General features: G+C 41.1%; 1 protein-coding gene across 3 annotated transcripts in view; it reads right to left on the bottom strand.

Annotated features, from left to right (window-relative positions):
* The window catches only part of FKBP9 (FKBP prolyl isomerase 9), a 72,393-nt gene that overhangs the window by 41,837 nt on the left and 3,673 nt on the right, over positions 1-26,883 (bottom strand). The window contains exons 1-2 of one of the 3 annotated variants that reach the window (XM_032234754.1): positions 26,572-26,654; positions 856-1,001 (exon numbers count right to left, since the gene is read on the bottom strand). In XM_032234754.1, the coding sequence (XP_032090645.1) occupies positions 856-943 (88 nt within the window). In that variant the 5' untranslated portion in view covers positions 944-1,001; positions 26,572-26,654. Of the gene's footprint in view, positions 1-855; positions 1,002-2,637; positions 3,061-26,571; positions 26,655-26,883 lie in introns of those variants that run through there. The other 2 variants (XM_032234753.1, XM_032234755.1) reach the window with 2 other exon arrangements.

Raw genomic sequence — 26,883 nt, 5'->3', positions numbered from 1 at the left:
AGAAAGAAGGGAAGCTGGAAAAGTGTTTTTGACAACTTTGGCACACGAGGCATTGCTCTGTTTTTTGGCCTTGATATCTGCCTGTTTTTTGCCCTCTGAAGTGCGAAAAACCGCCCAATGCGCAAACCGGAAGTTTGAGAATGGACTTCCAGTTTGCACGTTGGGCTACTTGAAGGAGAAAAATGTCAAAAGGACAACCCGGAAGTCAGTTCCCAAACTTCCGGTTTGCATGTTGGGCCATTTTTTACCCTCCCCAGGCTTTTAGAAAGCCCCTGGAGCCTGGGGAGGACCTAGTAGGCCCACCAGAAGTCACAAAACGGGCCATTTCCGGCCTCCGGAGGGCCTCGGGGGGGGGGGCAGGGGAGGCCGTTTTCACCCTCCCTAGGCTCCAAGAGAGCTGTGCGCACATGCATGGGGGCAGCAGAGGGGGGGTCATATGCACATGTGCAGAGGGGCATTAAATTATGGGGTGGGCACGCGAGCGTGCACGATAGCACTGGTGCACGTGCTTTTGGCACCTGAGGCAAAAAAAGGTTTGCCATCACTGCTCTAGGCTATTTAAATATTATATGTATGCTTTTAAACATAAGACAAAAAACTGGATAGAATCATTGGCTCAATCCTTAATCTATATATGCTTTTAGTGCCTTGGAAATTATGAATACTCAAGAGTTTGGGAATTGAATATACTGTCATATTCAAAACTATAGATAATACAAGATGAATTGGGCAACAATAAATCCATAATACATAGGTTAAATTAATTTTTAAAGCCTCACATTTTAACTACAGTTTAATAAACCTGCCCTGACTCATTATATTTAGGCATCAAAAAGTATAGAAAACTGTACTTACAAACTCTGTCATTTCCATATTCAAGATGGGATGGAATCCTTACAAATCGTCTTTCATTTACACACATGCCAAGCAGAGCCTTCTCCATCCCAGCAATAAGCTGATTTTTCCCCACAAAAACATTGAATGTTGAGCCCCTGTCATAGCTAGAAAAGAATGAATTTTTAGATCAGTTAAATAAACATTCAAATATTACATTTCATTTACATAGCTTATTTTTTTATTCCTTTAAGCCAATTTACAATTTAAAAATAGGTGTGACATGATACTTTGTATATATTTGTCTTTAATTTTTTTAATATAAACTATAAGGTGATACACTACAAAGCATATTATATCCAGCATTATTTTTACATCCGAGAACATCACTGGGTTCCATCTAAATCCCATGTAGATTCTTTGTTTCCTCTGTAGTTTTTGTTCTTTCTGACTGTAAAATAAAGAAGACCCTATTAAACGTTCCTTACATACCTCATAAATTCCAATGAACAGCCTAATAATAATAATCACATAATCTGATGCTTACTACATCCCAAAAAACATTGTGGCTCATATAAATTATAAAGATAAATCATTCTTCTTCAGAATATCAGCGGCATACATGAAATTAGATCCATTCCAAAAAGAAGTTTAGATCACATGCTCACATCCAAAATCCAACTGAAGCAAGTTGTTCTTTAAAATTTCATCATATTCCCTGGAGGACACATTTGCAGCAGGATGTCTATAGAAATTGTCAGTCATCTGGGTTAATAAACATCTACATTGTCCCAAAAGATGCTTTTTCAAACTTCGTTTATTTTTGTTAGACATTTCACTTCTTATTTAAGAAGTTCTTCAGTTCAAGTATCTGGTGAGAAATGGAAGGATTTATTCTCTAATGGCACAGACTAACTGCCAGATAATTCAACTACCTCAGAATCCCTCAGTATTAATAATTGGCTGACTGCAAAGAGCATAAATCCTTCCATTCCCCACCAGTTAGTCTGAATTGAAGAAACTTCTTGGATGAGAAGTGAAATGTCTTTAATGCCTAAATGTCTTCAAGAAAAATCAAGAAAGTCCAGTTGCCATTTGAAAAAAAAAACATATTTTCAGACAAGCAGATGCAAACTGTTCGTTTTAGCATTTGCTAATTACAATCTGCAGCACTTTCCCTCAATGATAATCTTGGAAATGGCTTCTCCACTTCTACCAGCTTTCCAGATCAGATTAATATTACTGTACATTAAGATGTGGTGTGTATGTATTCCCTCCAAGAGTGGCTCCTGTTTTTTTCTGATTGTTCTGGAAGAGTAAACCTACAATGTTGCCCCACTTCCAAATCACGGTAACTCTTCTGTAGTTTGAGTAACCATATCTACTTTTAATTAAAAAAATTACTCAAACATCTTTGTCTGTATTTCCCCTAATTATTTCGATATTTTCAATTCAGCTTTGGATATATGCATATCGATTTCCTCTGTGCTGCTTAATGACCATAAAGCTTTTCCTACTGATTCCAATGACTTTCCCACGTCTGATAAAGCGACGGTCTTTCCAGTGCCGGTTTCTGTATGGGATCCCAAAGACCAGAAACCGAGATTCTGCATAGAAAAGATGAGTTCTTCCACGAGACTGATAACTTGAGTTCATCTTCCTGCCAACGGGCCCATTGACTGGAGTTTCCTCTGGAGTCAAATCACCCAAACTTGTGTCCCGGATCTGCCCGCATTTGCACTATACCTGGCCGCCGCCTCCCCACCCGCAGCGCCACGCCGGCGAAGGAAAAAGTGGGGCTACCTGGAATCGAATTTTTTGCCGTCGGACAAAGTGCCATGGTAATGGTAGCGTACGAAATCGCCGGAAATAACGGTGCGCAGGCATTTGTCCGGCACGTACTTGCGCTCGATCAACACGTCTTTTCCATCCCAGTGGGTCTCCCCAGCCGGCACCGGCGGAGCCTGGCATGCTACGCAACTAACTAGCAAAGCAAGGAGCAGGGGCGAGCAGCAGCGGTGTCGCCGCCTCCCGGTCGACCCCATTCTCGGCATATCTATTGCGAGGAGCGAACACAACGAGGAGAATATTCAAGAGCAAGTTCGGCTGAAATCCCGGCTTCCCCAAACTGCAAACGTGGAGAGTGGGAGGGCAGGGGCGAGGGTGAAGAGGAAGAATTCCCAGCCCCTTCGCTGTTTAGCAATGGGCGGAGCCAGGACGCGGAAGTGGGGCGCAAGTTTCCTTGGGTGAGAAAAACAAGGCCTGGCCACCAGCCAGTATTGCCGTCCTCCAAAAATGTTGTTTGGAGCGCGACTTTAAGGTATTTGGTTTAAGTCCATGCCACGGTGACTTGGAAAACGAAGTTGCCTTCAACGAAAATTCAAACCTGAAAGGCGGGAGATCAGCCCACCGATAGGCTGCTTTCCCCAGCTTCCATTCTCCGCGTTGCTACGTGGCACAGCCTCATTCCTACACCCGAGTAGCTAGAAAGGCTCCCTTGTTGGCAGCGCGCGGGGCATGTTCCCTCCTCGCTGGATTGCGCAGCCCACTGTAAGAGGAGCCTCAGCGAATTAAAGGACCAAGCGGGAAGCAATTAATTGGTATCCACTTTAAAAAAAAAAACCATTGCTTTTTTCCCCCTAGGAATATTGCACTTACTCCTTCATTTTTTTGGTTTACTGAACCACCAAGACCAGTGCACAAGATTCTGTTCAGTCTGTGATCTCTAAACAGTGTTATTCATCTCAGGAACGAAATCTAGCTTGGCCTAATAATTATACTCTTCTTTATTCTGATTTTATCTTTTCTTCAATAAGCAGTTTTTTTTAAATTATTTGCTAGATTGATTTATATTTCTTTGCATTTTAGAGGACTTGTTTTCATCCAATTGTCTAAACTACCATACTATGGGATGTCTCAAGGGTGCTTTTTTCTTCAAAAGGCAATTGGACTGTTTTTTCTTGAGAAAGAAAACGTTTTGCTTTTTGAAGGAAAAAAACCCCTTTTGAGACAACTATGATCTGGATGACTGAAAATATCCAGATATTAAAATATGTTTTTGAGTTAAAAAGAAAATGCACAGTAGGCTAATCATTGGCCAGAGAGATTACCTGGTTATCTCCTGTCTCCTCATTAAAAAAAACAAAAAACTTTCCAGTAAGTTATTTAAAAACTTGCCTACTTTCTGGCATAAATAAACAAGAGATCAGTATTTTTGATGAACTAATGAAATGTTTTTGTTGGAAGAAATATTCAGGTTCATTTTCAAGCCAGGAATAAAATGGAAGGTTGGAAAGAAAGTTGGTTTATTGATGAAGCAAAACCACCAACAGCATGTGATTCTGGTACAGCTGACAAAATGTTCCTGTGCAAGAACATGTCCTTTAATATTCTAATGGCTGTTTTCAGATTCCTATGGGTTTATGGCTGGCTTTATAGGCAGAAGGGAAAATGCAGATCCTAGGTGTTTGAGTTAATCTTGTCAACCTAATTGCTTATCTGGAGTTTCTGTCTACCAGTCTTTCTGAGTGGATTACCAAATCTGCATTTCTAAAAGATAGCCTCCTCAGTGGCACTCCAGAGGTTTTCAGTTGGGATGACTCATTTCATTGGGATGACCAGGCAGGATCAACCTAGCAGGGTGAGGTCATAGCATCATGGACAAACACTTGGCTACTTAAGGGTTGTGGATTTCAACTCCCCCCACTCCCCCCCCCATTAGCTCCTTCCCCTTTCTGGGAAGGAGAAGCTTGTGCCCACCAGGTCTGTTGGGATTGGAAGTTCGATCGCACCCTGCAAGGGAGCTACCACCCCTGGTAGTAAATTCAGACAGGAGGTTGGGGAGGAACATGGGCCAGTGCTAGAGTTTGGGGAAGGCTCTTGTGTTAGAGGCAGAGAGGGAGCCAGAGCCATATACCAATTATCAGCTGCCTTCAAAGTCAGACATCAGTGAGGCAGATGAGCAGCTGGAGCCTGTTCCCAGTGGCACATGTACAGAGTTGTCAGATGATGAGAACAGCTGAAGAACAGGGGTCGACTTGGGAGTAAAACCACAGGTGGATGATAAATGGCCCTCCTAGAGGAAATAAAAAGGAGTGAAAAGGGAGTGGAGGTTTGCAGGAGACAATTAGTACACTGAATTGGTTTGTGACTCTCCGAGACTTCTTGCCAAGTTTTGCAGATATTGGCCTGTCAGCTCTCCAAGCCAGATAAGGTATGTGACTGTAAATCCTCCCTTGAAAGACTTTGTTGGATGTGAATGAGCAGAATTCACAGTAAATTAATGAAAGGGTTTTTTGTCGGGACAAAGTTTGCTGCACGCTCTTGGGAAGCCTAGGTCAGAACATGAAAGCTGAGGTGGACGGGGGGACAGAAGAAAACAGCACAGAACTTTCTTGGCACAAAGCTTCACAAAGCAAAATCAAACTAATGGGAGGGATTTTCCTGCGATTATGGTGTTAAAAGAGCCTGGGCTGACAAGAGTGTGCCAGAAACACCTCCAGGCACCCAGAGAGACACAAGGAGAAGCAACTACCAGCTCTCACTGGCTCAGCTAATCCACAGGGCTGTGATTACGGGACTGAGCCTCCATGAGGTGACCAGAGAAGGCAAGGATGCCTCCTTTGCTGGCCACATCCACCCTCTTCACTAAGGCTTATTTTGGGGATATATTAGGCCCATCCCAAAGAATCAGGCTAAGGCTTGTTTTCAGGGTACGTCATATTTTTGGGAAAACACGATTGTTTCATTATTTTATTGGAAACAAAGAACAGTCAAAGGGTAGCATTGGAATAAATTTAAGGATTAATATTAAGAACAATATATATCTTTGATTGGGGGGGTGAGTAGCTATCAGTAAAAAAGCAAGAATGTATCTTAAAATACTCCATACATAGTATGTTACCCCAATTGTACCTACTTGACAAATAGCTTTTAATTTTATGCTGCCGAAAGGTAGCAGTAAACATTGTTTTAATTTGTGATGTTTTTAACACAGTTCAAAAATTTTTGATTAGAAGTCTTAATTGGAACATTAATTGTACAACGTATCAGTTTGGACTCCTAAATATATATAATGCTGAAAGTAACAATTAAAGATATGCATTTTTGTTGTTATATTTTTACTACAAATTATGTACTGTATTTGTACATTCAAAAAGATGAAATGGTCCAAGGTAGAAATAAAGGTCAGTGATGAATATTTTAATCACCTATGTTTTGCTGGTGACAATGTCTCTCTCTTATTTCTACAATAGTGAAAACCTTCAAAGATAGCTGAATTTAATGGCAAGTTAGAAGGCTTGAAAAGGAAGTTTAAGAAGACATATTTAGTAATTAATTCCATTTCTTCCCCAATAATCTGAAAATCAGGAACTAAAGAAAGTCAACAGCTACATCTACCTCAGGCAAAAGATTACCTAGAAGAAAGTCTGAACCTAACTTAAGTAGGTTGGAGAATATTTGGATAAATTTCTACTACATTCAGTAGAACATATCAACCTTTTCAAAGAAGAAATAGTTTCCTACCTATGTTGATTATCAGTTGTCACAATTAGACAGGAATGCAATAGTAGTGCAGAAGTTGAAAAATACACAAAAACGCATGTTTAATATAACACAATATGACATAAAATATATGCCAACAGGTAGCATGTGACATAATAAACTAGATTGCCTTATGAAACATTTATTCAAGGCATTTATTTGAATGTCCAACTTGATTACTTACAAAATACTAAGAAACAAAATAGCAATAGCAGTAGACTTATATACCGCTTCATAGGGCTTTCAGCCCTCTCTAAGCGGTTTACAGAGAGTCAGCATATTGCCCCCAACAATCTGGGTCCTCATTTTACCCACCTCGGAAGGATGGAAGGCTGAGTCAACCCTGAGCCGGTGAGATTTGAACCGCTAAACTGCTGATCTAGCAGTAGCCTGCAGTGCTGCATTTAACCACTGCGCCACCTTGGCTCTTACAAAAACAATTGAAACTAAAAAAAAAAAGAATGACCATTAATTGGTAATCAGGGACTTGCACTTTCTACATCAAAACAGAGATTTCAACTGACCCCAAAATAAGCAAAACAATGCCCAAAGAAAAGCTCAATTCAAAGATATAAAATTTTTCAGCCTGCCAACAAATGAATAGATGAAATGGACTGGATTAGGGCTAACAGAAGACATGTTGCCACCATAGGTATCTACAAGAGGAGCTAAATGAGGATATGTGCATAATTACGTGTTTTGTAAAAGCACTGGCATGAGTGTTTGGCCTCCTACCTTAATGGAAAATTGATGGATTAATAAACATTATAGGAAAACATAATGGAAAGAGTGTATTTCATGCAGATTGATAGGACTATGTCTTTCTCAAAATTTCTAAAATGAGGGGTCATCACCCAAAGAATTTGAAGTTCTGGAAAAAGTTAAATTATGTAAAATCTTCAGAGCACTTTAAACTGTAAGTATAGAGTAGGCTGCATACAGAAAGCTGTTTAGCATGTGGTCTTACCTAGTGCTGGTTTATAATTATCTGTTCTGGCTGCCTATAAATATACGGGGGACTGACAATAGACACAACATGGCAGGAGGAGCAAAATAGAAGTTCAACTTGTAGTGACTAGGAAGATATCCCATAATATAAGGAACTTTTTGAATTTCTCCATTGCACACTTGACATGAACTTAAATTAAAACAGGATAAGGGTGTTGCCTAAAATATATATATTCCATATACGGCTTGGCACTTTGCCAATATTTATAAAGCTGCTTTATAAGAGCAAACCATAAGCTTTTACTATAGAATGTCTGTGTCTTGTAAAATATTTTCCCCAATGAGTCCTGAGAATTGAAGTCACAAAAATAGAATAACCAATTGTTGCCATTATCATGTTTTGTCCTTCCTCTCCAGTAACTGTTGTTATTTTATTAGATAGATTTCTTCTATATTTTCATGGAACTCATTGGAAAAAGATATTTTGGGCACACATCTTCACCACAAATTGAAGTTTTATACAATAAATATAAAATTTGCAAAGGGGATGGGCTTAAAATGTGTCAACAGTTGGAAGGTTCGGACAGGAAAGATACTTCAAAACTCAATGTCCATTGTCTTCCTGCCAAAATTGTGCGAAAGTCACTCCCAGTTTCTAAGAAGAGACCAAAACTTGAGAGTGTAATGTGGCTCAAAATATTTCAGGAAGGTGGCTTAATTTGTGGAGAAAAGTCAGCTTTAAAAAAAAAAAAGCAAGAAGATTCAAGGCGGTGGGGGGGGGAGACAGAAATGCAAAATTCATGTGGCTTACAATTCTCTCTTCGAAGAGAAAAGCTTCTTGCATAGACTTTTCAAGGAGATATCTATAATGCTGTTATTATGTCATTTACAGTACTTCTCCCAATAAGAATAAAAAATTTGCTTCTTCAGAGATAATCTTTTCCTTCCAACATCAGTCATTTAGAAACTGAGCTGCTAGAAGGCTAATGCCCACAAAGTTCGCCTAATTTCCAAAAGAAAACAGACATATTTTTTTTAATTCCTTTATTTTTTATTGACTAAAACTACTTGATTTCTCTCTAAGGTAAGTAAGGAGGTATACAAACGTTAGTGTTTGCGCCCCCCCCCCCCAATTTTCAAGTTACACTTACAAGCCAGGTTTCACAATTGTATAACAACAGCATTTTTTTCTGGTCCCTAAATGACATAAAGGTAATGGACACCTTTTTATTCCTAGAGGCTAGAGCTGTGATGGAATTTGGAATTTAATAAAATTTGTATGCCGCCCACTCCCATTGGGACTCTGGGCGCCCTCTGCGGGCATGTGAGCCATCGCCCCAGGTCAGCTCCACCAGCTAGTTTTCAGGTCTCTGCTGTGCATCGTGGGGGACGGGGTGCCCAGGGGGGTCATGAGTACATGCGCAGGGGGAGCATGGGGTGTCATGCACACATGCGAGGGGATGGGGTGCATGGAGGAGATGCGCATGCATGCAGAGGGAGGGGGAGCATGGCGGGTTGTATGAGCGTGCGGGGGGAGGGGAGTGCATGCATTGCATGATGGGTGTGCATGCTTTTGGCACGCGATGACAAAATGGTTAGCCATTACTGGCCTAGAGGAAAATCTTCAACTTGCATAGAAGGGTGAAAAACCTAGCATATTTTATTACCCTGAAATACACATATTGGGAATATTTGGAATAAGACGGAGACATAATGTTTTTTATAAGTTCTAACTGCAATTTTCACTCTAAAGATTTGAAGGAAGTATATCTAAATCAGACATCGTTTCATTGCTGATGATATTGCTGGTGTTTCAGTTTCAATCCTCTACCATCAAATAGGAAATCTGATTCACTTGTTTTTTTTTTTTTTAATTTTTTTTTTATTTGTTTTTTATATATATATATATATATTTATTCTACTTTAAATGTTTTATTCATTTTCAATTTTGTACATTCACTTATATACTGGATATTGAAAAATATAATAGTAAGAAAAGAAAAACCCCAACCTAAACACAACTCATAAACCCGACCTATCGCTTTCATACACCCCTTCTTCTCCCCCTCCAACTTTCCTTTCTCCCTCCAACAATCACCCCTCCTACTTCCCTTTCCCCTCCTATCTTCCTTTCTCACCTCCTTCCCCTCTCATCCTCCTTACATTCCCCTCTTCCTCCCTCCTTACTTCTCCCTCTTCCTTTCCTCTACTTCTCACTATGGTGTATTCTATTCCTTAATCTATTCAGTTACGCTAAAAAGAAAAAAGAAAGGAAAAAAGAAAAAAGAAAAAAAAAGAAAAATAAAAAGAAAATATAAAAATCAACAGTATACAAGTGTATTCTTCTTGTTCTATGTATTGAAACTATATCTCCACCCACCCACCCACCCCCAATGAACCCCCCTCCCTAACCCCCTCCGACTTCCCAGGTCCCACACCCGGCACAGTTCAGTACCCTTCACCTTCAAAATATCTTATTAACAATAATAATGAAAATAAAATAAAAAGAACACTCCGAAAAAGAAAAAAAGAAAAAAAAAACGAAAAAGTAAGTAAATAAAAAAAACTTAAAAATCTTTTACATTATGCTCAGCCTCCCATCATTCTTAAAGTTTAAACAGTGTGAATCATTCCATTTATATTTTGTCATCGTCCCTTACTTCTTAAAAATCTTTTGCATTATGCTCAGCCTCCCATCATTCTTAAAATTTAATCAGTGTGAATCATTCCATTTTTATTTTGTCTTCGTCCCTTACTTCTTTGATATTTACCCCCATCTTCCTGTAAATTCTCCAAAAAAAACCTTTCTTAACCTTATATTCAAATATTAGTTTGTACAAAAATCAATTTATCTTCAAATACAGAGCAATCTAGTCATACTTTCGCTACTCATCTTCCTACCCTTCATTTCACATCTCCATTCCACCCAAACCGAAATTACATATGATTAGGATCTCGCTCTTCACTTTAAAATCCTAAGCTTTTTATGTTATACTTCAAGCATGTAAATCCGTAAAATGTGTACCCAAAATCCATACCAGTTCATTCAATCCCAAGATCCCTTCATCAATATCCCATTCCACCTTCCTTTCTGCCACACTCTTCCCCCCTCCATTCCTCCCAAGCCACAATTCATGCGCAGTTTGGATTAAGATTCAAGTAAATCTTATAAAAGTCCCGTATAATGTCTGTCTGGAATAAGCAATAAGCGATTCCTCATCAATGCACAGCTTTACCATTTACCAAACAGAAATAATCAGTCCAAAAGCTTAGAAGGTATTTTAAGAACATCGCTGGGTCTATGTTCCTTACTCTTCTGCCCTTCGGAAAGAGAAGGCTACCCTCTCCCTTGTAACCACATGTCCCACTGCTTTGAAAATATGACTGAATCCTCAGTTTCCGCTCTTCTGTCTCTCCAATAGGGGGAGAACACCTCCCTCCTTCTTGTAACCAAGTAACTTGCTGCTTGTCTTTCCTTCACCTTGTCCTTCCGCGTTTCCGAATGAGTCAGGAAGCCCCGCCTTCAGAGTTTTATAATAAAAATCCCAGGCTTCCGAAACAGAATTGATGCGAAATCTTTGATTTTCAAATGTAACTGTGATTCCAACTGGGGCCTCCCACCTATACTTTATTTGACGATTTCTGAGTTCTTGGGTTAAAAAAGTGTAGCCTTTCCTTGCTTGCAGCATCCGGAGCGGAATTTCTTTAAAGACGAACAAATCATGGCCATCGATTCGAAGCCTGCTATTATGAAACTTTTGTGAGATCGCATCTCTGGATTCTTTTGTGAAAAAGTATATAATTATGTCTCTTGGAAGCTGTCGTTGCTCTGCTATATGCGAATTTTGGCGATAGATTTTTCGAATATTCCAATCAAAATTGAGTCCCGGACCTCCCACCGCTTGGCTGAAAGCTTCTACAAAAGTCTGTTTCAGGTTTTCTCCTTTCTTTTCAGGCAGTCCTCTGACTCTTATTGCAGACGCCTTTCTGTTATAATTTATCATTGTAAGTTGTGTTTGAGTGTCCATAATCTCTTGTTGTAAGGCTTGGATATTAGAAGTCAATTTAAAATTAGCCCCCTCCAAAGTTTCCAATTTAGTCTCCATTTCTTCAATATAATCTGTCAAAATAGACGTGGTTTCAAACATATCCGCATTTATTTGGGCAATTTTGGTCTGTATTTTATCGCATAAATCCAGCACAAATTCTTTGATCTCTTTCTTAAAGTCATTAATTATTTGAAAGAAAAGCTCCTGTGTCAAAGAATCTCCAGTAGGTGGCGTAGGAGACAAAGGCAACGATTTACTAACAAGTTCTTTAAGCACAATCGGGGAGGATTTTTTTGCCTGTTTAGACCTGGGAGACATTATAGATAAAATCTGAGAATAGACAGATAAACAGTGTCTTCAGCTGGTCAGTTCTCACTAAATTATTTGTAGATTTTGCTTGTTAATGAGTAGCAGTCTCCGGGGAAATAAAGCCAGTTAATTACGTCATCAATCACCAACACAGTAAAAACGCCATTTTGTATCCCAATTGCGCAGAGACGTTCAAAGAAAAAACAAGGCTGGTGTTTAGATAGTTATAAAAAAAAACCTCACAGGAGTAAGACCCGCTCGTATTATCTTAAAAACAATTTATCATTGTCCTGAGTGAGGGAGTCGGCTGTCTAGGGCTGCAAAAAGGCAGCTGCGAAGAACTGGCTGGAGATAAGAGCTCAGTTACGCTAGAACTCTTCTTCATTCACAGCCCAAAAAAAAGGAAAAAGGGCTGTGAACTACGAATAAATCCTAACACCTGAGCTTCTGCCTGTCCCTTTCTGCCAGAAAGGGATGATATCTATTGATCTTAATTAGATATACAGACCAGAACTCTAAGAGGGGCTTCGTTGAGCTCCTCGGCGACAGGCTCCTCCCACAGGAAGTCTGATTCACTTGTTTAATACTTGCTTTTTGCCTTTGTATTTAGCAACAGTCAGTCCTATGTTGCTTTCTGTTGAAAGCATTCAGATTTGTTGGGTCTAAGACCAAGCTAAGTTCAAAAACACTAGAGAATTTGTGGAAGTCTGGCACTTCGGCAAACTGGCCATTATCCGGCAAATTGGCCATCAACTGGCATTTGGGGAGGGGATCATTTACTATTTTAACTGTACTGAAACCATGGGAAATATTCAGAATTGGTTTTTATATTTAATCATGCTGATATGATGCACCCAATAAATAAGTTCTTTGAGAGAGATCTGATTCTTGGAGTTCTGATTTGCTTGGGCTTGTTTGTCAGAACCTTGACATTACACCAACTCTGCTAAATTTTGCTCTGGAGAGAAGAGAGCAACCTTCTGATACTGAGACCTGGCTGTCCACCCAGCCACCTTGGGAGGACAGAGAAGTCTCGGAAGTTTTTGAAATGGAAAAGAAAGGGGAGGCACCCACCAAGTCTAGCACAGCCCTGGCTAATGGAGCACAACTGACCGTTCAAGCTGGGGAGGAAGTCCTTCCGGCAACTGCCAGGCCAAAGTTCCAAGCATGGAGGACTGAAAGACAAGTGGTGCAGGAAGAAGTCCTAGCCACGGGGGCCTTTACTGAGCAGAGGGTGATGCCTGGCATTGGAGGATGCCAAAAGCCAAAGCGGAGTTCCTCTTGACATCCCCTCGGGTGCTAACTGACTCCCTCCTATGTTGGAGAGAGAAATGGACAACTGAGTGGAATAAGCAGGGGGAACCTAGCCCATCGGTCAAGCAATTGAGGGAGAGGTTCAATAACATAGAAATTTGAGGAGTGGAGCTGGTCCACAGATTTGAGCTGTGGATGGAGACTGCAGCCCAGATACCCCAGCCACCTCCAGCTTGTTTGAGCCCATGTCTACTTGTAGACGCCTGGGCAGCTAGCCTGCCTCCTCAGCCAACAGCGACAGTAAGTCCAGAACTAAGGTGGAGCCATCCAGCAGTAGTGGGTGGTAAGCCCAATGGGACACCCTCGGTTCCCACCTGGGTGGCCTGGATATCAGCCGTAGCCTTACCGCCCTGACCTTGGTTGGTTTCATGAGCAATGAGCACCCCTTCCTCCTCCACCAATGAGAGCTGCCTTTCACAGGGACCCGGAGAAGTTAGTGTTCTTCCCGACACCTTCCAGGTGTCAGCGTTCCAGATAGCATCCAAAATTAAATCAGAGTCCAAGGCCAAGTACTGCTCAAGGTTCCAATTTATTAAGAGAGCCATGCTGGCACACCTGGGAAAACCCGAATCTGAAGCTTCTCAGTTTTCCCCACCCAAGTTAAAGTTCATGATCTTGGCCCCACACCAAGGGTGGGTTCCTGCCAGTTCTAATATCTTCTATAGAAGAGGTTCCACAAATCTACAGTGCCATTTAGAACCGGTTCCAGCTCCCTCCCCCCTGTCCGAACATCATCAAGATGAAGAGCAAGAGGGGGAATTTTGGGAGTTGAAGTCCACAAGTCTTAAACCTGTCAAGTTTGAACACCCCTGTGGATTTTTTCTAAAGGGTTAGGGGTGCAAGGGTCAATGCCAGAGTTTCTGAGCCAACATTCTGGTTGTTAAGCAAGAGCGTTGTTAAGTAAGTTTCACCACATTTTATAAGTTGGCCACTCCCACCCAGTCACATGGCTGGCAAGCCATTTCCAACCGGTCACATGGCCGGCAAGCCACTCCTACCTGGTCACATGGCCGGCAAACCCTCCCACAAAGCAGACGACACCTACAGAAGAAGTTCTAAAAAATTTTGAAACTCACCACTGCCCCACACCCACAAGTCCATCACATGGTCCAATCTTCTACTGCCATGCTGTCAATTCCACCCATCCAGTTTCAGTCAGGTCCCGAGGTGCCAAGACAAAGGATGATCTTGGCAATCTAGAAAGGAATTTTATTTTGGCTACATAACATTCTACTCCATACTATCCCCCTTTCCAATTCCCCACTATAGAAACAGCATAGTAGAATAATAGAAGTGTGGCAGGCCAAAGATCCAAAAGGAACATGGCTGCAGGCCTGACACCAGGTGTGGGCTGACCTGGACCACACTGCTCTAATCTATCTGATGGAAGCAGTGATGCTGAATGCGGTAGCTGCTAATCTTGAGGGAAGAGCTGTGGAGTGGGTGACAAGACTCCATGATTAGGATGCCCTGGAGCTGAGAAACATCAATGCTTTCCTGGAGGAGTCAAGAAGCAGATTTGAGGATGAGTCCCACACCCTGCCAGCTGAGGCAGAGATTCGAGTCTGAAGCAAAAGGGCCAACCGGCAAAAGGGTATATTTGGGGTTTCTGTGGGATTGCTGGCAAGCTGAGGCAGTAGCCGGAATGGCTATTGGTTTGCCACCTCAAAGAGGGGTGGAGCAAGAGCTGTTCCAAGCCTGCATCTAGTGAAGGGTCCCTAAATGGATCCATAAATGGTACCACATGGCCACAGCACTAGGCCTCAATCTACAGCTGTGGAAGAAACTGGAGCCAGGAAAGGGACCAGTTTGGGCGGCGGCCAGCCACAGCTCTGCCCACCAGCTCACCCATTGCTCAAGTCAGAGCCCACATCAAGTGCTTCAGATATGGCGTGCAGGGTCACCGAGCAGCTGAGAGCCTGGCACACACCACCCCCAGCTGAAGAGCAATCATCCTGCCCCAACAAGGCCAAGAAAGCAGCAGCAGAAAGGCTCACGAGGCCATTGTGGTCTCCTCCCCTTCAAGCAAGGGAGAGGGAATGCTGGCCCAAGGGGACCAGCAACCTACCCCTTACAACAACAAAGACAAACATGACCCAATGGTAAGGTAAGTGAAGTCATCTGCCCCTTCGCAATTCCTATGAAAATTGTTGTGCCAAAGTCAGGGGTCCAGGGAGAGATGAATGTCCTAATAGACTCAGGCTGCACCCAGTGCCTAATTAGCTACCAACGCTGCTAAGGCTGGGAATCCAAGTGAGGAAACTGCCCCAAGCCATGATATTCAAGCAGGTTGAGGATCACTAATAAAAGTGTCTCCTGTGATACACTTATCTGAGCCAGTGTGGCTAGAGATTGGCCAACATTGGGAGACTATCTGCTTCATAATAGCTGCAAAAATGACTGAGGCAGTAATCTTGGGATTGTCCTGGCTAAACAAGTGGGGCCCAACAATCTGATAGAAAGGGGGAGGCAGGAAAATGAGAGTAGGAAGAGGCCCTCTCCCCACTCGAAGTGAGCTAGAAGGAGGAGCTGTCCAGCAGAGGTCGGGGTTCAAAGACAGTGAGTCTGTCATCTCTGAAGCTGACAAATTGAGGCAATCTTAGAGGCTTCAGTGTTGCCACAATGGTGATGAGGGATGGGGGGGGAATAGAGATAAGTGGAGTTTTGTAGCCAAAACAAAATAGTTTCCCCTGAGAACCAAGGACATTCCCACAGGTGGCTGGAGAGAGGAGTGACATTTCCAAGCAACCGGACAGCACCTTAATTGGATCATGTGACTGGCTATTTGGGAAAGGGGTGGACTTTTACTTTTAATTAGGTGAAAACCGCATGGGAACCATTAGAGTCAGTTTTCACCAGATTGTGCCAATATGATATATCCTATAAACTTGTTCTTTGAGGAACCTGCTTGCCTTTCATGTCTGAAAGAGTTTCCCAAAGAGTATCAGGACCTAGTGGAGATGTTTAGTGAGAAAGAATGTAATGTGCTTCCCCTCCCCTATCAACTGCGAAATTGAGATCCTGCTGGGAGCTGAACTCCCCAAGACAAAGATGTATTCCATGAGCCCAAGGAAGTTGAAGGCCAGGGGTTTCATCCAACTGGCAAAATCCCATGTGGAAGCCCCAGTGCTGTTCAAGGAAAACAAAGATTGGATGATGAGATTATGCATTCATTTTAGGGGAATAAATGATGTGTATGTGAGGAAAACATGTACCCTCTCCTCCTAATGAAGGTTCTGTTGGATCACCTGGCAAAAGGAAAGATATTCACTAAGTTGGACCTGGGAGAGGTGTATTATAGAGTGAGAATCAAAGAGGGGGACAAGTAGAAGACTGCATTTAACTGCCTGCTGGGGAGTTTCCAGTTCAAACAGATGCCTTTTGGGCTCCAAGGGCCCCTGCCATATTCATGTAGCTGATTAATAAGATGCTGCATGATTACCTGTACAAGGGTGTCCTAGTTTATCTAGATTTCATCTTCAACAAAATAATGGAGGCACACATAAGGTTGGTTCGTCAGGTACTCAAAAAACTAGCTGCAAACCTGTATGCCAAACTATCTAAATGCGTGTTTCTCAAAACCCATCTTGACTATCTGGGGTATCAAGTATCAAGCAAAAAAGTGGAGATGGACCCAGGAAAAGTAAAAGTCATCCTGGAGTAGCAAACCCTCTCAAACCTGCAAGAAACTGAAAAGCTTTCTGGGGTTCGCAAACTTCTACCTGCAATTCATCCCTTCCCTTCTTTCACAAAGAAAGCCTTGCCTATTATCAAACTGCTAAAGATAGGAAAAGGTAGGGGGGGTCAAGCCATGACTCAGCCAACTGCTAGAGTGGACTATAGAATGCCAGGGAACATTCAAGAAGCTCAAAAAGCTGTTTGCGGAAGAACCAGTCCTAAAACACCCTAACCCAGAGGAGCCTTTTGATATCCAGGCTGATACCAGAGATGGAGCTGTGGGTACAGAAAAATAGAGTGGGCTCATACCGGAAAGTTTACTATGCACTTGGCAAGGACAAAGACACAGGATAGACACAACTGAGAAGGCAGAAGCTTTCTACAAAGAATACTTTAGAGAAATGGCTGAGAAAGCTGGGAAAGATGATTCAGCGGTACAAATACTGGAACCACCTGCAACCGCGACCGAAAAAATAGAAGGAGCAGTAGGTGGAAGTGAGAAAGGGGCGACAGGGAATGGAAGCCGTAAAGAAAAATGAGAACCCAAATCTACTAGAACGATAAATCCTGTATATAAAGTATAAACATGGAAGAAAGAAAAATGATTACAATTAATATTAATGGACTTAATTCGGCAATTAAAAGGAAGAAAATATTCTATAAATTAGAGAAATTACAACTTGACATAATTTGTCTGCAAGAAGTACATATCCAAAAGAAATATGAACATTTATTAACTCAACCAAAGCTTGGGAAAATGTTTTCATCACTGGCAAACTGCAAGATAAGAGGAGTGGTCTTTTATATTAAAGGCAACATTCCAGCAAAAGTAGTCTATGCAGAGGAAGAGGGAAGAATTTTGATGGTGGAAATTATGGGTACCAAAAAGACACTCCTAATTGGAATCTACGCCCCCAATGAAAAACAAGATGAATTTTACAAAAAACTACACAAAAAAGTTTTGGAACTAGACTATGCTGATATTTGTATGATGGGAGACTTTAATGGCATTGTGAATCAAAATATGGACTATAAAACACATAAAACAAAAAAATTAAATAGGAAGCCTCTGCCAAAATCTTTTTTTAGGATGACAGATGAACTAAATCTAAAAGATATATGGAGAGAAAGAAATGCTAAAAAAGAACAATATACTTTCTACTCAAACAGACATTCTTCATTCTCTAGAATAGATATGATATGGGTCTCAGCGGAGTTGAGCTCCAACATAAAAGAAATTGAGATTGGAGCAAGTACCTGGGCGGAGCACAATCCAATTTTAATTAAATGGAAAGGCCAAAGGGCAAGATCTAGATGGACACTAAATAATACTATATTGAAAGAAAAAGAGTTTGTACAAAAAATGGAAAAAGAGCTAGTCCTTTTCCTTAAAGAAAATAGGAAAGAAGAAAGATTGCAGAATCTCTGGGATACAATGAAGGCTGTTATCAGAGGTTTGACAATAGACTATACAAGGAAGAGAAACTCAAAGAAAAGACAAATGCATAAAGCTCTAGACAATGACTATAAAATACTTGAAAGAGAACTACAGAGAGCACCACAAAAAAAAAGATGTTAAAATAAAAATGGACATAATTAAACACAAAATGGACCTATTAGAAAAGGAAGAACTGGCACAAAAAATTAGAGGTGCCAAACGGAATTATTTTGAAAATGCGAACAAGCCAGGCAGGTGGTTGGCATATAAGATGAAAAAAGAGAGAGAAACAAAGAAAATACTTCAACTAAGAGATAAACAAGGAGAAATTCAGTATGGAAACACTGAAAAAAAAATTATACAAGACTACTATGCTAAACTCTATGAACAAGAGAAGGTGGAGGAGGGACGAGTTAAAAAGTACCTACAAGATGCCAATCTCCCCCAGGTACCAGACGAAACTAGAACAATGTTAGAAAGTAAAATAACAATGATGGAGCTAACAGAGGCACTTAAAAAACAAAACAATGGGAAAGCTCCAGGACCAGATGGACTACCTGTGGAATTCTACAGAACATTTGAAGAAATATTGACCCTCCCACTCCTACAAGTCATGAATGAAGTGATGTCTGAGAGCAAAATACCGAAGTCATGGTCAGAAGCGTATATCACACTACTACCCAAGGAAGAGACTGATTTAACACAAATCAAGAATTATAGACCAATCTCTTTATTAAATTCAGACTACAAGCTATTTGCATCTATACTAGCTGAGGGACTTAAAAATATTTAAATGGCTTCATCCACTCAGATCAAAATGGCTTTTTACCTAAAAGACAAATTAAAGACAATATGAGAATGATTTTGAATACCTTGGAATACTATGAGGCCCATCCTGAAAAACAATTGGCACTGATGTTCCTCGATGCGCAGAAGGCCTTTGACAATGTGAATTGGCAATTTATGTTTTTGCAACTGGAGCAGATGAATATTGGCAAGAAATTCACTCAAACTATACGAATGATATACCAGAAACAAGCAGCAAAGATAATGGTAAATGGAGAACTAACAGATCCGATTGAAATAAAGAGAGGTACAAGACAAGGCTGCCCACTATCACCGCTACTCTTTGTCCTAACACTAGAGGTCTTAAATAGAAAGATCAGAGAAGAAGAAGAAATAAGAGGAATGAAAATTAAGAGAGAAGAGTATAAATTGCAAGCGTTTGCAGACGACTTAGTTTTTATTCTTGAAGATCCATTAGAAACAGCATCCAAATTGCTGGAAAGAATAGAGGAATATGGAGAAGTAGCAGGCTTGAAAATAAACAAAGATAAAACAAAGATCATGACAAAGAATATCCCAGCAACACAAAAGGAAGAGTTGTCAGAAATGTTGCAGATTCAAAACACAAGTAAGGTTAAATATTTGGGGATATATTTATCACCTAGATGTAGCACTCTTAAAGAGGATAACTATACCAGATTAAAACGACAAATAGCAACTGACTTGGAGAAATGGGAAAATTTGCATTTATCAATGATGGGAAGAATCTCTACAATTAAAATGAACATACTACCTAGAATTTTATATCTGTTTCAAACAATCCCAATCAGATTGGGTAAGGATTTTTTTCAAGATTTAAATAAAATAGTTTTGAAATTTATTTGGCAAGGGAAAAAAGCTAGAATAAAACTTAAATTACTACAAGATGTTAGATCGAGAGGAGGTTTTGGGTTACCTGATTGAGAGCTATACTATCAGGCAACAAACTTGATGTGAATTAAGGAATGGATATTATTAAAAAATTCTAGATTATTGAATGTAGAAGGTCATGACTTGCTGTTGGGATGGCATGCTTTCTTATGGTATAAGGGTACTAAATCACATGGTTACTTTAGAAGACATTATGTAAGGGAGGCGTTGTTGTTAAATTGGGAAAAGATTAAAAGACTACATTATTTAAAAATTCCAGTCTAGATATCAACAATTGAAGCATTTTCATAATCAATAATATATAAAAAGGAACAAACAGTTAGATATACAGAATTATTGAATACAGAGGGTGAGCTCAAATCTAGTCAAGAGTTGAAACAAGAAGGGATGGAAATGAACTGGTATTCATATGTACAGATACAATCTAGATATAATGAAGATAGAAAAACTAAAGGTCTTTATAATAAAATGACTAAGTTAGACAAAATTCTAACAGGTACTGATGAAAAAGTAATTAAAAAACTATATGGATATTTATTGGAGTTTAAATTGCATGAAGAACAAGTTAAAGAAACTATGATAGCTTGGGGAAAAAACTTTAGGTATGGGATTGATTTAGAGAATTGGCAGAAATTGTGGTCTCAAAATTACAAAATGACAATGTCTACTGCATATAGAGAAAACTTGTATAAGATGTTTTACAGGTGGCACCTACCCCCGACCAGAATCGCAAGAATGTTCAAGAATAAATCAGAAAAATGTTGGAAATGTCACTAGATACCTGGCTCATACTACCACATGTGGTGGACTTGCACTGAAGCTAAAAGATACTGGACTAAAATCCACATGTGGTTGGAGAAAATGACACACAAACAAATAGACTTTAAACCAGAGGTCTTTTTATTGGGGATCATACCAGAAACCTATAACAAAGACTTAAAATATCTGATTGTAAATGTGTTAACAGCAGCCAGAATTGTATTTCCAAAACCTGGGAAAACGAAACAATACCAAAACAGGAAGAAGTTATCCGAAAAATAATGGACTGTGCTGAAATGAGTAAATTGACATTTGAAATTAGAGAGCAAGAGGATGAACTTTAACCAGTTTGATTTCATCCTAAAGTACATCCCTGGGGGAAAGAACTGCTGATGACCTATCTCAAATGCTGCAATACAAAACCAATTGTGAAGAGGTGGTCAACACCATCATCCCCCTCCTACAAAAGGTAGCGCAAATCACTATGAGGCGGCAGGTTCAAAGACGGTCAACTGAGCCCAGAGGCAAGCTAACCCAGAAGCTCAAAGTTGAGTTTCAGACCAACCCCTGGTTAAAGAAAACGAAAAGCTCCTGATCTCCAGAATCAGACTGACATGGAAATGCCCCAAGTTGTGCATCCCCAGTACCCTCTGAGTCCAGGTTCTGCAGAGAAGCCACAATGCCAAACAAGCAGTCACTTTGGATTTTTAAAAACATGGCACATGGTGAGGAGGCAGTTTTATTGGTCAGGGATGAAAGACATTGAGAGCTATGTGAAAAGTTGTGCAGTGTGTGCCGCAATAAAGACAAGAGCAGGGAAATCTCCAGGACTATTGTAACAGGTAGCCAAGCCATCCCAACCCTGGGAGGAGATAGCAATGGATTTTTTAGTAGAACTCCCAGAAAGTAGAACTCACTGGAAGAAACACTGTAGTTTGAACAGTGGTTGATCTTTTCTCCAAGCAGGCTCACTTTATAGCCTGTCCCAGGCTCCCTTCAGCTCATAAGCTGGTGAAACTGTTCCTGAAACATATTTACCAACTGCACAGGGTCCCAAAAAGAATCATATCAGATCGAGGGATTCAATTTATGGCCAAGTTCTGGAGGGAGTTTATTAAGCTAATTGGGTAATGATGGTGAAACTGGCATGCATGCCAGAGTTGCATGCAGAGCCCTCTCTGTGGGCACATGCGCCATCACCAGTTGCTCTTCTGGTTTTTGGTACATGCATGCGATTCGGCCAGCTGTTCTTCGCACACCAGAGTGCTGAAAACCCTAAGATCAGCTCGCCGGTGCACATGTGCATGCCAGCCAACTGGTCTTTGGGTTTCCAGTGCACCAGCATGCATGAAGATCAGCTGGCAGGTGTGCAGGTGGACGCAGGAAACCCAAACACCAGCTGCCTGGCACGCACATACGCACCGGCCAACTGATCTTCGGGTTTGTGATGCTCTGGCATGCGCACATTTGCACATTCCAGTTTGGGCATTTGGTGCCGAAAAGGTTCGCCATCACTGTCCCAGGGGCTTAGTTCAGCTTTTCATCTGAGTACAAATGCTGTAGCGGAATGTGCAAATGCAATGGTAGAGCAGTACTTGAGATGCTATGTGAATTACCAGAAAACTAACTGGCATGTCCTACGGTTCTTTGCTGATGTTGCATACAACAATGCCATGCACAGCAGTGCAGGGCTCACTCCTTTCAAGGTAGCCACAGAGGTAGAGTTCATCCCCATGTCTGAGGAACCCCCTTCATCAATGACCTGACAGAATGGATAGATTCACTGCAGAGTGCATGGGGAAATGTGAAACAAGCATTAACACAAAAAAAGCAAGGGAATAAAAAACAATCCCCAAAGAGACCATTTCACATAGGAGAGAAAGTATATCTCTCAAACTTGCCGTAAAAAAACCTGAGACCTATATTTACAGGACTTTTCCCCATTGTAAGAATCATCAACCCAGTCACGGTAGAGCTGAAATGTCTGCTAGCAAAAGTGCATCCAGTTTTTCACAGTAGCTTGTTGAAACCAATAATTGAATCAAAGTTGAGGCCATTAGCTCGGGTAACTCCAGCCCTATTGTAGTGGAAGGAGAAACTCTTATGAAGCACAAAGGATCTTAAAACTCTAGACTATATAAGGGAAACCTGCAATACCTAGTGCAATGGAAGGGTTATCCCATCAGAAGCTACCTGAGTGAAGAGTAACAAGATAAGAGCAGATAAGTTAATTAAGAAATTCTTCAGAAGCCAAAGGAACAACCTAGTGATGGGAGGGGTTGCTAATAGGGACTTAACCTGTCTGTACTTTATGTTTTCCAGGTACTTCTGATTCACTAAGAGGAGATCCAACTGTCAACTTCAAACCGAACCTGCAGAAGCCATTTTGTTGGTTCTCAAGTTGACACAGTATGGAGGGGGAAGGAATTCACTGCCAGACACACCACTCTATCTAGTGGGAACCAAGATCATCTCCACAGGTGTTGGATAGAAATGGAGAGGAGTGCCTCGGGAGCCCGCCAATGAACCTAATTGGACAATGTGACCTGTGACACTTGAGGAGGGCATCATATACTATTTTAATTATACTGAAACCACAGGAAATATTCAGAGTTGATTTTACATTTAATCGTGCCAATATGATGTGCCCAATAAAGAAATTATTTGAGAGAGTTCTGAATCTCAGGGTTCTGATTTGCTTGGGCTTGTTAGTCAGAACTTTGACACTGAATTTAATTTTTATAGGGGAGTTTAAAAAAAACTATAGTAGAAATTGTTTTGCTCAATTCGTACATCTGATTCAGTATAATCCATATAATATATTTATACAGATAACAAGGGTAGTTTAATGCAGAGAGCACAAGAATTCAAATGTAGATAATCATGTTTTGCTGGGAAATATGTTGTGGATGAACTCACAAAAGGACTGCCATGGAAAGTGTTTCTTCAAGAGATAGTTATCAAGAAGGACATGGCACAAGAAATAAGATAGATAGGATAATGCCCCCCATACTTTTTAAAAGCTGAATAAATTCCAGTTTACTATAAACTACATTTGAAATTTTTTAGCATATGTATAATTTTAAACCGGGGGGGGGGACTCTATTTCAATGAGGGCCACATCCGGGATGTGTTTGACTCGGGGGACTGGAGCAGGGGTGGACAGGGCCAGCTCAAAGTCACTTGTGTCAGGGGTACTTGTGGTGGCCTGAGCACTCTGTCAGTGAAAACAGGTTCCCGAGCTCCATTTTTGGCTGCAATGGCCTCCAGCAACCCTCTCCCAGCAAAAATGGAGCTTGCAAGGGTTGCGCACGGATCTTGTGAGGGTCACGCATGGCCCTCCTGAACTCCATTTTTGCTGGCAGAGGCACTGCAAGTAGGTCCTTTGCTGTTTCCAGGGTGGCCCTGCGGGCCAGATCTACACACCTTCACACCTTCCAGGCCCGATCTGGCCCCCAGGCCTGAGTTTGACAGAATTGTAAAAACACACACACATGTTCACACATGAACATCCATGCAATTTATTTAAGATACCTAAAAAAATTAAACAGAGGTATCTATAGAGAGGTAGAAGAAAAAATATGGTATCTTGTGTGAAAATTAATATTTCTTGAAGTTACTGAAAGAAATACTGTGTTATGAGCAAATAGCACTAATCATAGGTAGTCTTAACACACTCATTAAGATTTTTTAAAAGATAGTTCTACCATTACAGATAATAGGAACTGTCAGGTGCTGCTTCATTTAATAATCAGGAAAGAAACCACTCAACTCCATTACTTAGAATTAAGTGTACTTTTACTAATTACAAACGATAAGTAGCAATGCAAAGCTGAGTCTGGGTAAATTGGCGCGAAAGCAATGGATATCATGCATAATGCAATCCCCTCCCCTTGGCACCCCATTCCATAGTCCAATAATAATTCACCCAACTGTCAGGTGGGAGATATCTTCAAAAAACATCATCAGGCTGGAATGCTGGAAAGTTAGCCTTGGCGGGAAACTTCCTTTCTCCACATGCGCAGAGAGACGGTCAGGACAGCTTCTAAAACACTCCTCCAGCACATAATGATTCCCCTCCCAAATACCAAGCCCCCCCCCCCCCCGTTTCAATGGCAGCTGAAGCAGCAGCGAAGCAAAGGCTGACATCAACAGAGAATATTCAATTAGCATATATTCCAGAATTAGTATTATGGTAGTCACAGCTGTTTGGACAGTGAGGAAGTTGGGGAGGAACAAGGGCCAGTGCTAGATTCTGGGAAAGGCTCTGATGAGGGCTCTGTGTCAAAGGCAGAGAAGGGGCCAGAGCCATATGCCAGTTATCAGCTGCCTTCAGAGCCAAACATCAGTGAGGCAGATGAATAGCTGGAGCCTGTTCCCAGTGTGCACATGCGCAAAGTTGCCAGATGAAGGGAACAGCTAAAAAATGAATCGACTTGGGAGTAAGGCCACAGGTGGATGATGAATGGCCCTCCCAGAGGAAATAAAAGAGGAGCGAAAGGAGAGTGGAGTTTGCAGGAGACAATTACTCCACTTAATTGGTTCGTAACTCTCCTTGCTAAGTTTTGCAAATATCAGCCTGTCAGCTCTCCAAGCCAGAAAAGGTATGTGACTGTAAATCATCCCTTGACTGACTTTGTTGGATGTTAATGAGCAGAATTCACAGTAAATTAATGAAAGGGGTTTTTGGCGGGACAAAGTTTGCTGCACGCTCTTGGGAAGCCTAGGTCAGAAGATGAAAGCTGAGATGGACAGCTGGAGGGGGGGGGGAGAAAGGAAAACAGCACAGAACTTTAGCCAAGGCTGGCAAGAATGCGCCAGAAACACCTCCAAGTGCCCAGAGACACAGAATTAGGGTAATGATGGTAAATTAATAAAAGGGGTTTTTGTCAGGACAAAGAGTTTTCACATACTCTTGGGTAGCCTAGGTCAGAACATTTCAGGTAGTCCTGTAACAATCACTAAGTATCACAGTCTTTAAGTGAAATATCATGTGACTATGCCAACTTATGATGTCAATTTGGGCTATCATTGTTAAGCAAAATCACTCTGTCATTAAATGCAATGTCACATGACAGCCACTTGTGACTTCCTGCTGACTTCCCCATTGAACTGCTTGCTGGAAGCCAATGAGCAAATGGGTTGATAACGACAATTTTATGACACTGCCGTAAATGGGCATCAGTTGCCAAGCCCCATAAATCACATGAGTGTGGGGACACTGTAAAGGCCACAGATCTTTCTCAGTACTCTCCATATTTCAAATTACTAAATGTATCATGGGTAAGCAATGATTATCTGTTTTTTTCTTCCCAAGAACAACCCAGATCCTATAGATCATGGGTGTCAAACTCACCATGTCAAATTGCCTGCATGTGCAGCAGATGCTTTTCTATGATCTTTTGTAGCAGCAGCTGGCGTCTGAACAATTGTCTCAATAATTGCACTATATTGTATGTACAATTGTCTCAATAACTGCACTCACATTTCAGCCCAATCTCCTTTGCTGTTTTTAAATCAGCTACATTTAAGAATTGTTCATCTTCCAAACTTATCATGCCAGCATTGATGTGCAGCTGCTAATGGCCCCTGGGGTGGATTAATGATGATATCCCAGAACTCCTTAGCTTCAGAAAGCATTACATTTTTACAGCCCAAATATGATAATTCTTCTGTTCCAATCAAGGCAGAGAGCTCTCCTTGAAATCAACAGTCATCCTGCAAGCCTTCTCTGTCTTGTTTCCTTTTGTTTGTTTGTTATAACACAGGCAATCTCTCAGCTTGATTACAGTTCTGTGTTGAGCCTTTTTTTCAGTTTGATTGTGCATGGCCTGGCTGGGTAGGATCTGGGCCCATAACCTGTTAGTTTATTTGAGAATCACCCAGCACATATTCAAAGCATTGAGCAGGATTCGTAATATAGAAAAAAAACGTATTTATCTACAAAATAGAAAAAACATGATACAAACAATACCCACGTACCTCTTGACTGGTAGAGGGAACAAACTCTGAATTCAGAATAGCTAAGCCACAGCCAGACTAAAGCCAATTCACATAGCTCTCACAGCAAATCCTGTGGGGAACTGACTTTTACCTCAGGTTAAAGCCTGGTAAAGAGGTAAATAAATATGGACTTCGCCCCTGGAGCCGGTAGAGGACTAAACCAGTTTTCCAAAAGGAAGCAATGAAAAAACGAGACTCCATAGTGTCTCCTACATAGTCTTACCCAAATCTAAGGTGACCAGACATACCGCATTTGGCGGTACAGGCACGCCTTCTCATAATTTTTCCCGT

Source organism: Thamnophis elegans, chromosome Z (assembly GCF_009769535.1).
Source record: "Thamnophis elegans isolate rThaEle1 chromosome Z, rThaEle1.pri, whole genome shotgun sequence".
Classification (NCBI taxonomy): Eukaryota; Metazoa; Chordata; class Lepidosauria; order Squamata; family Colubridae; genus Thamnophis; species Thamnophis elegans.
Note: the sequence above shows the minus strand (reverse complement) of the source record. Positions and strands in the feature narration are given on the sequence as shown.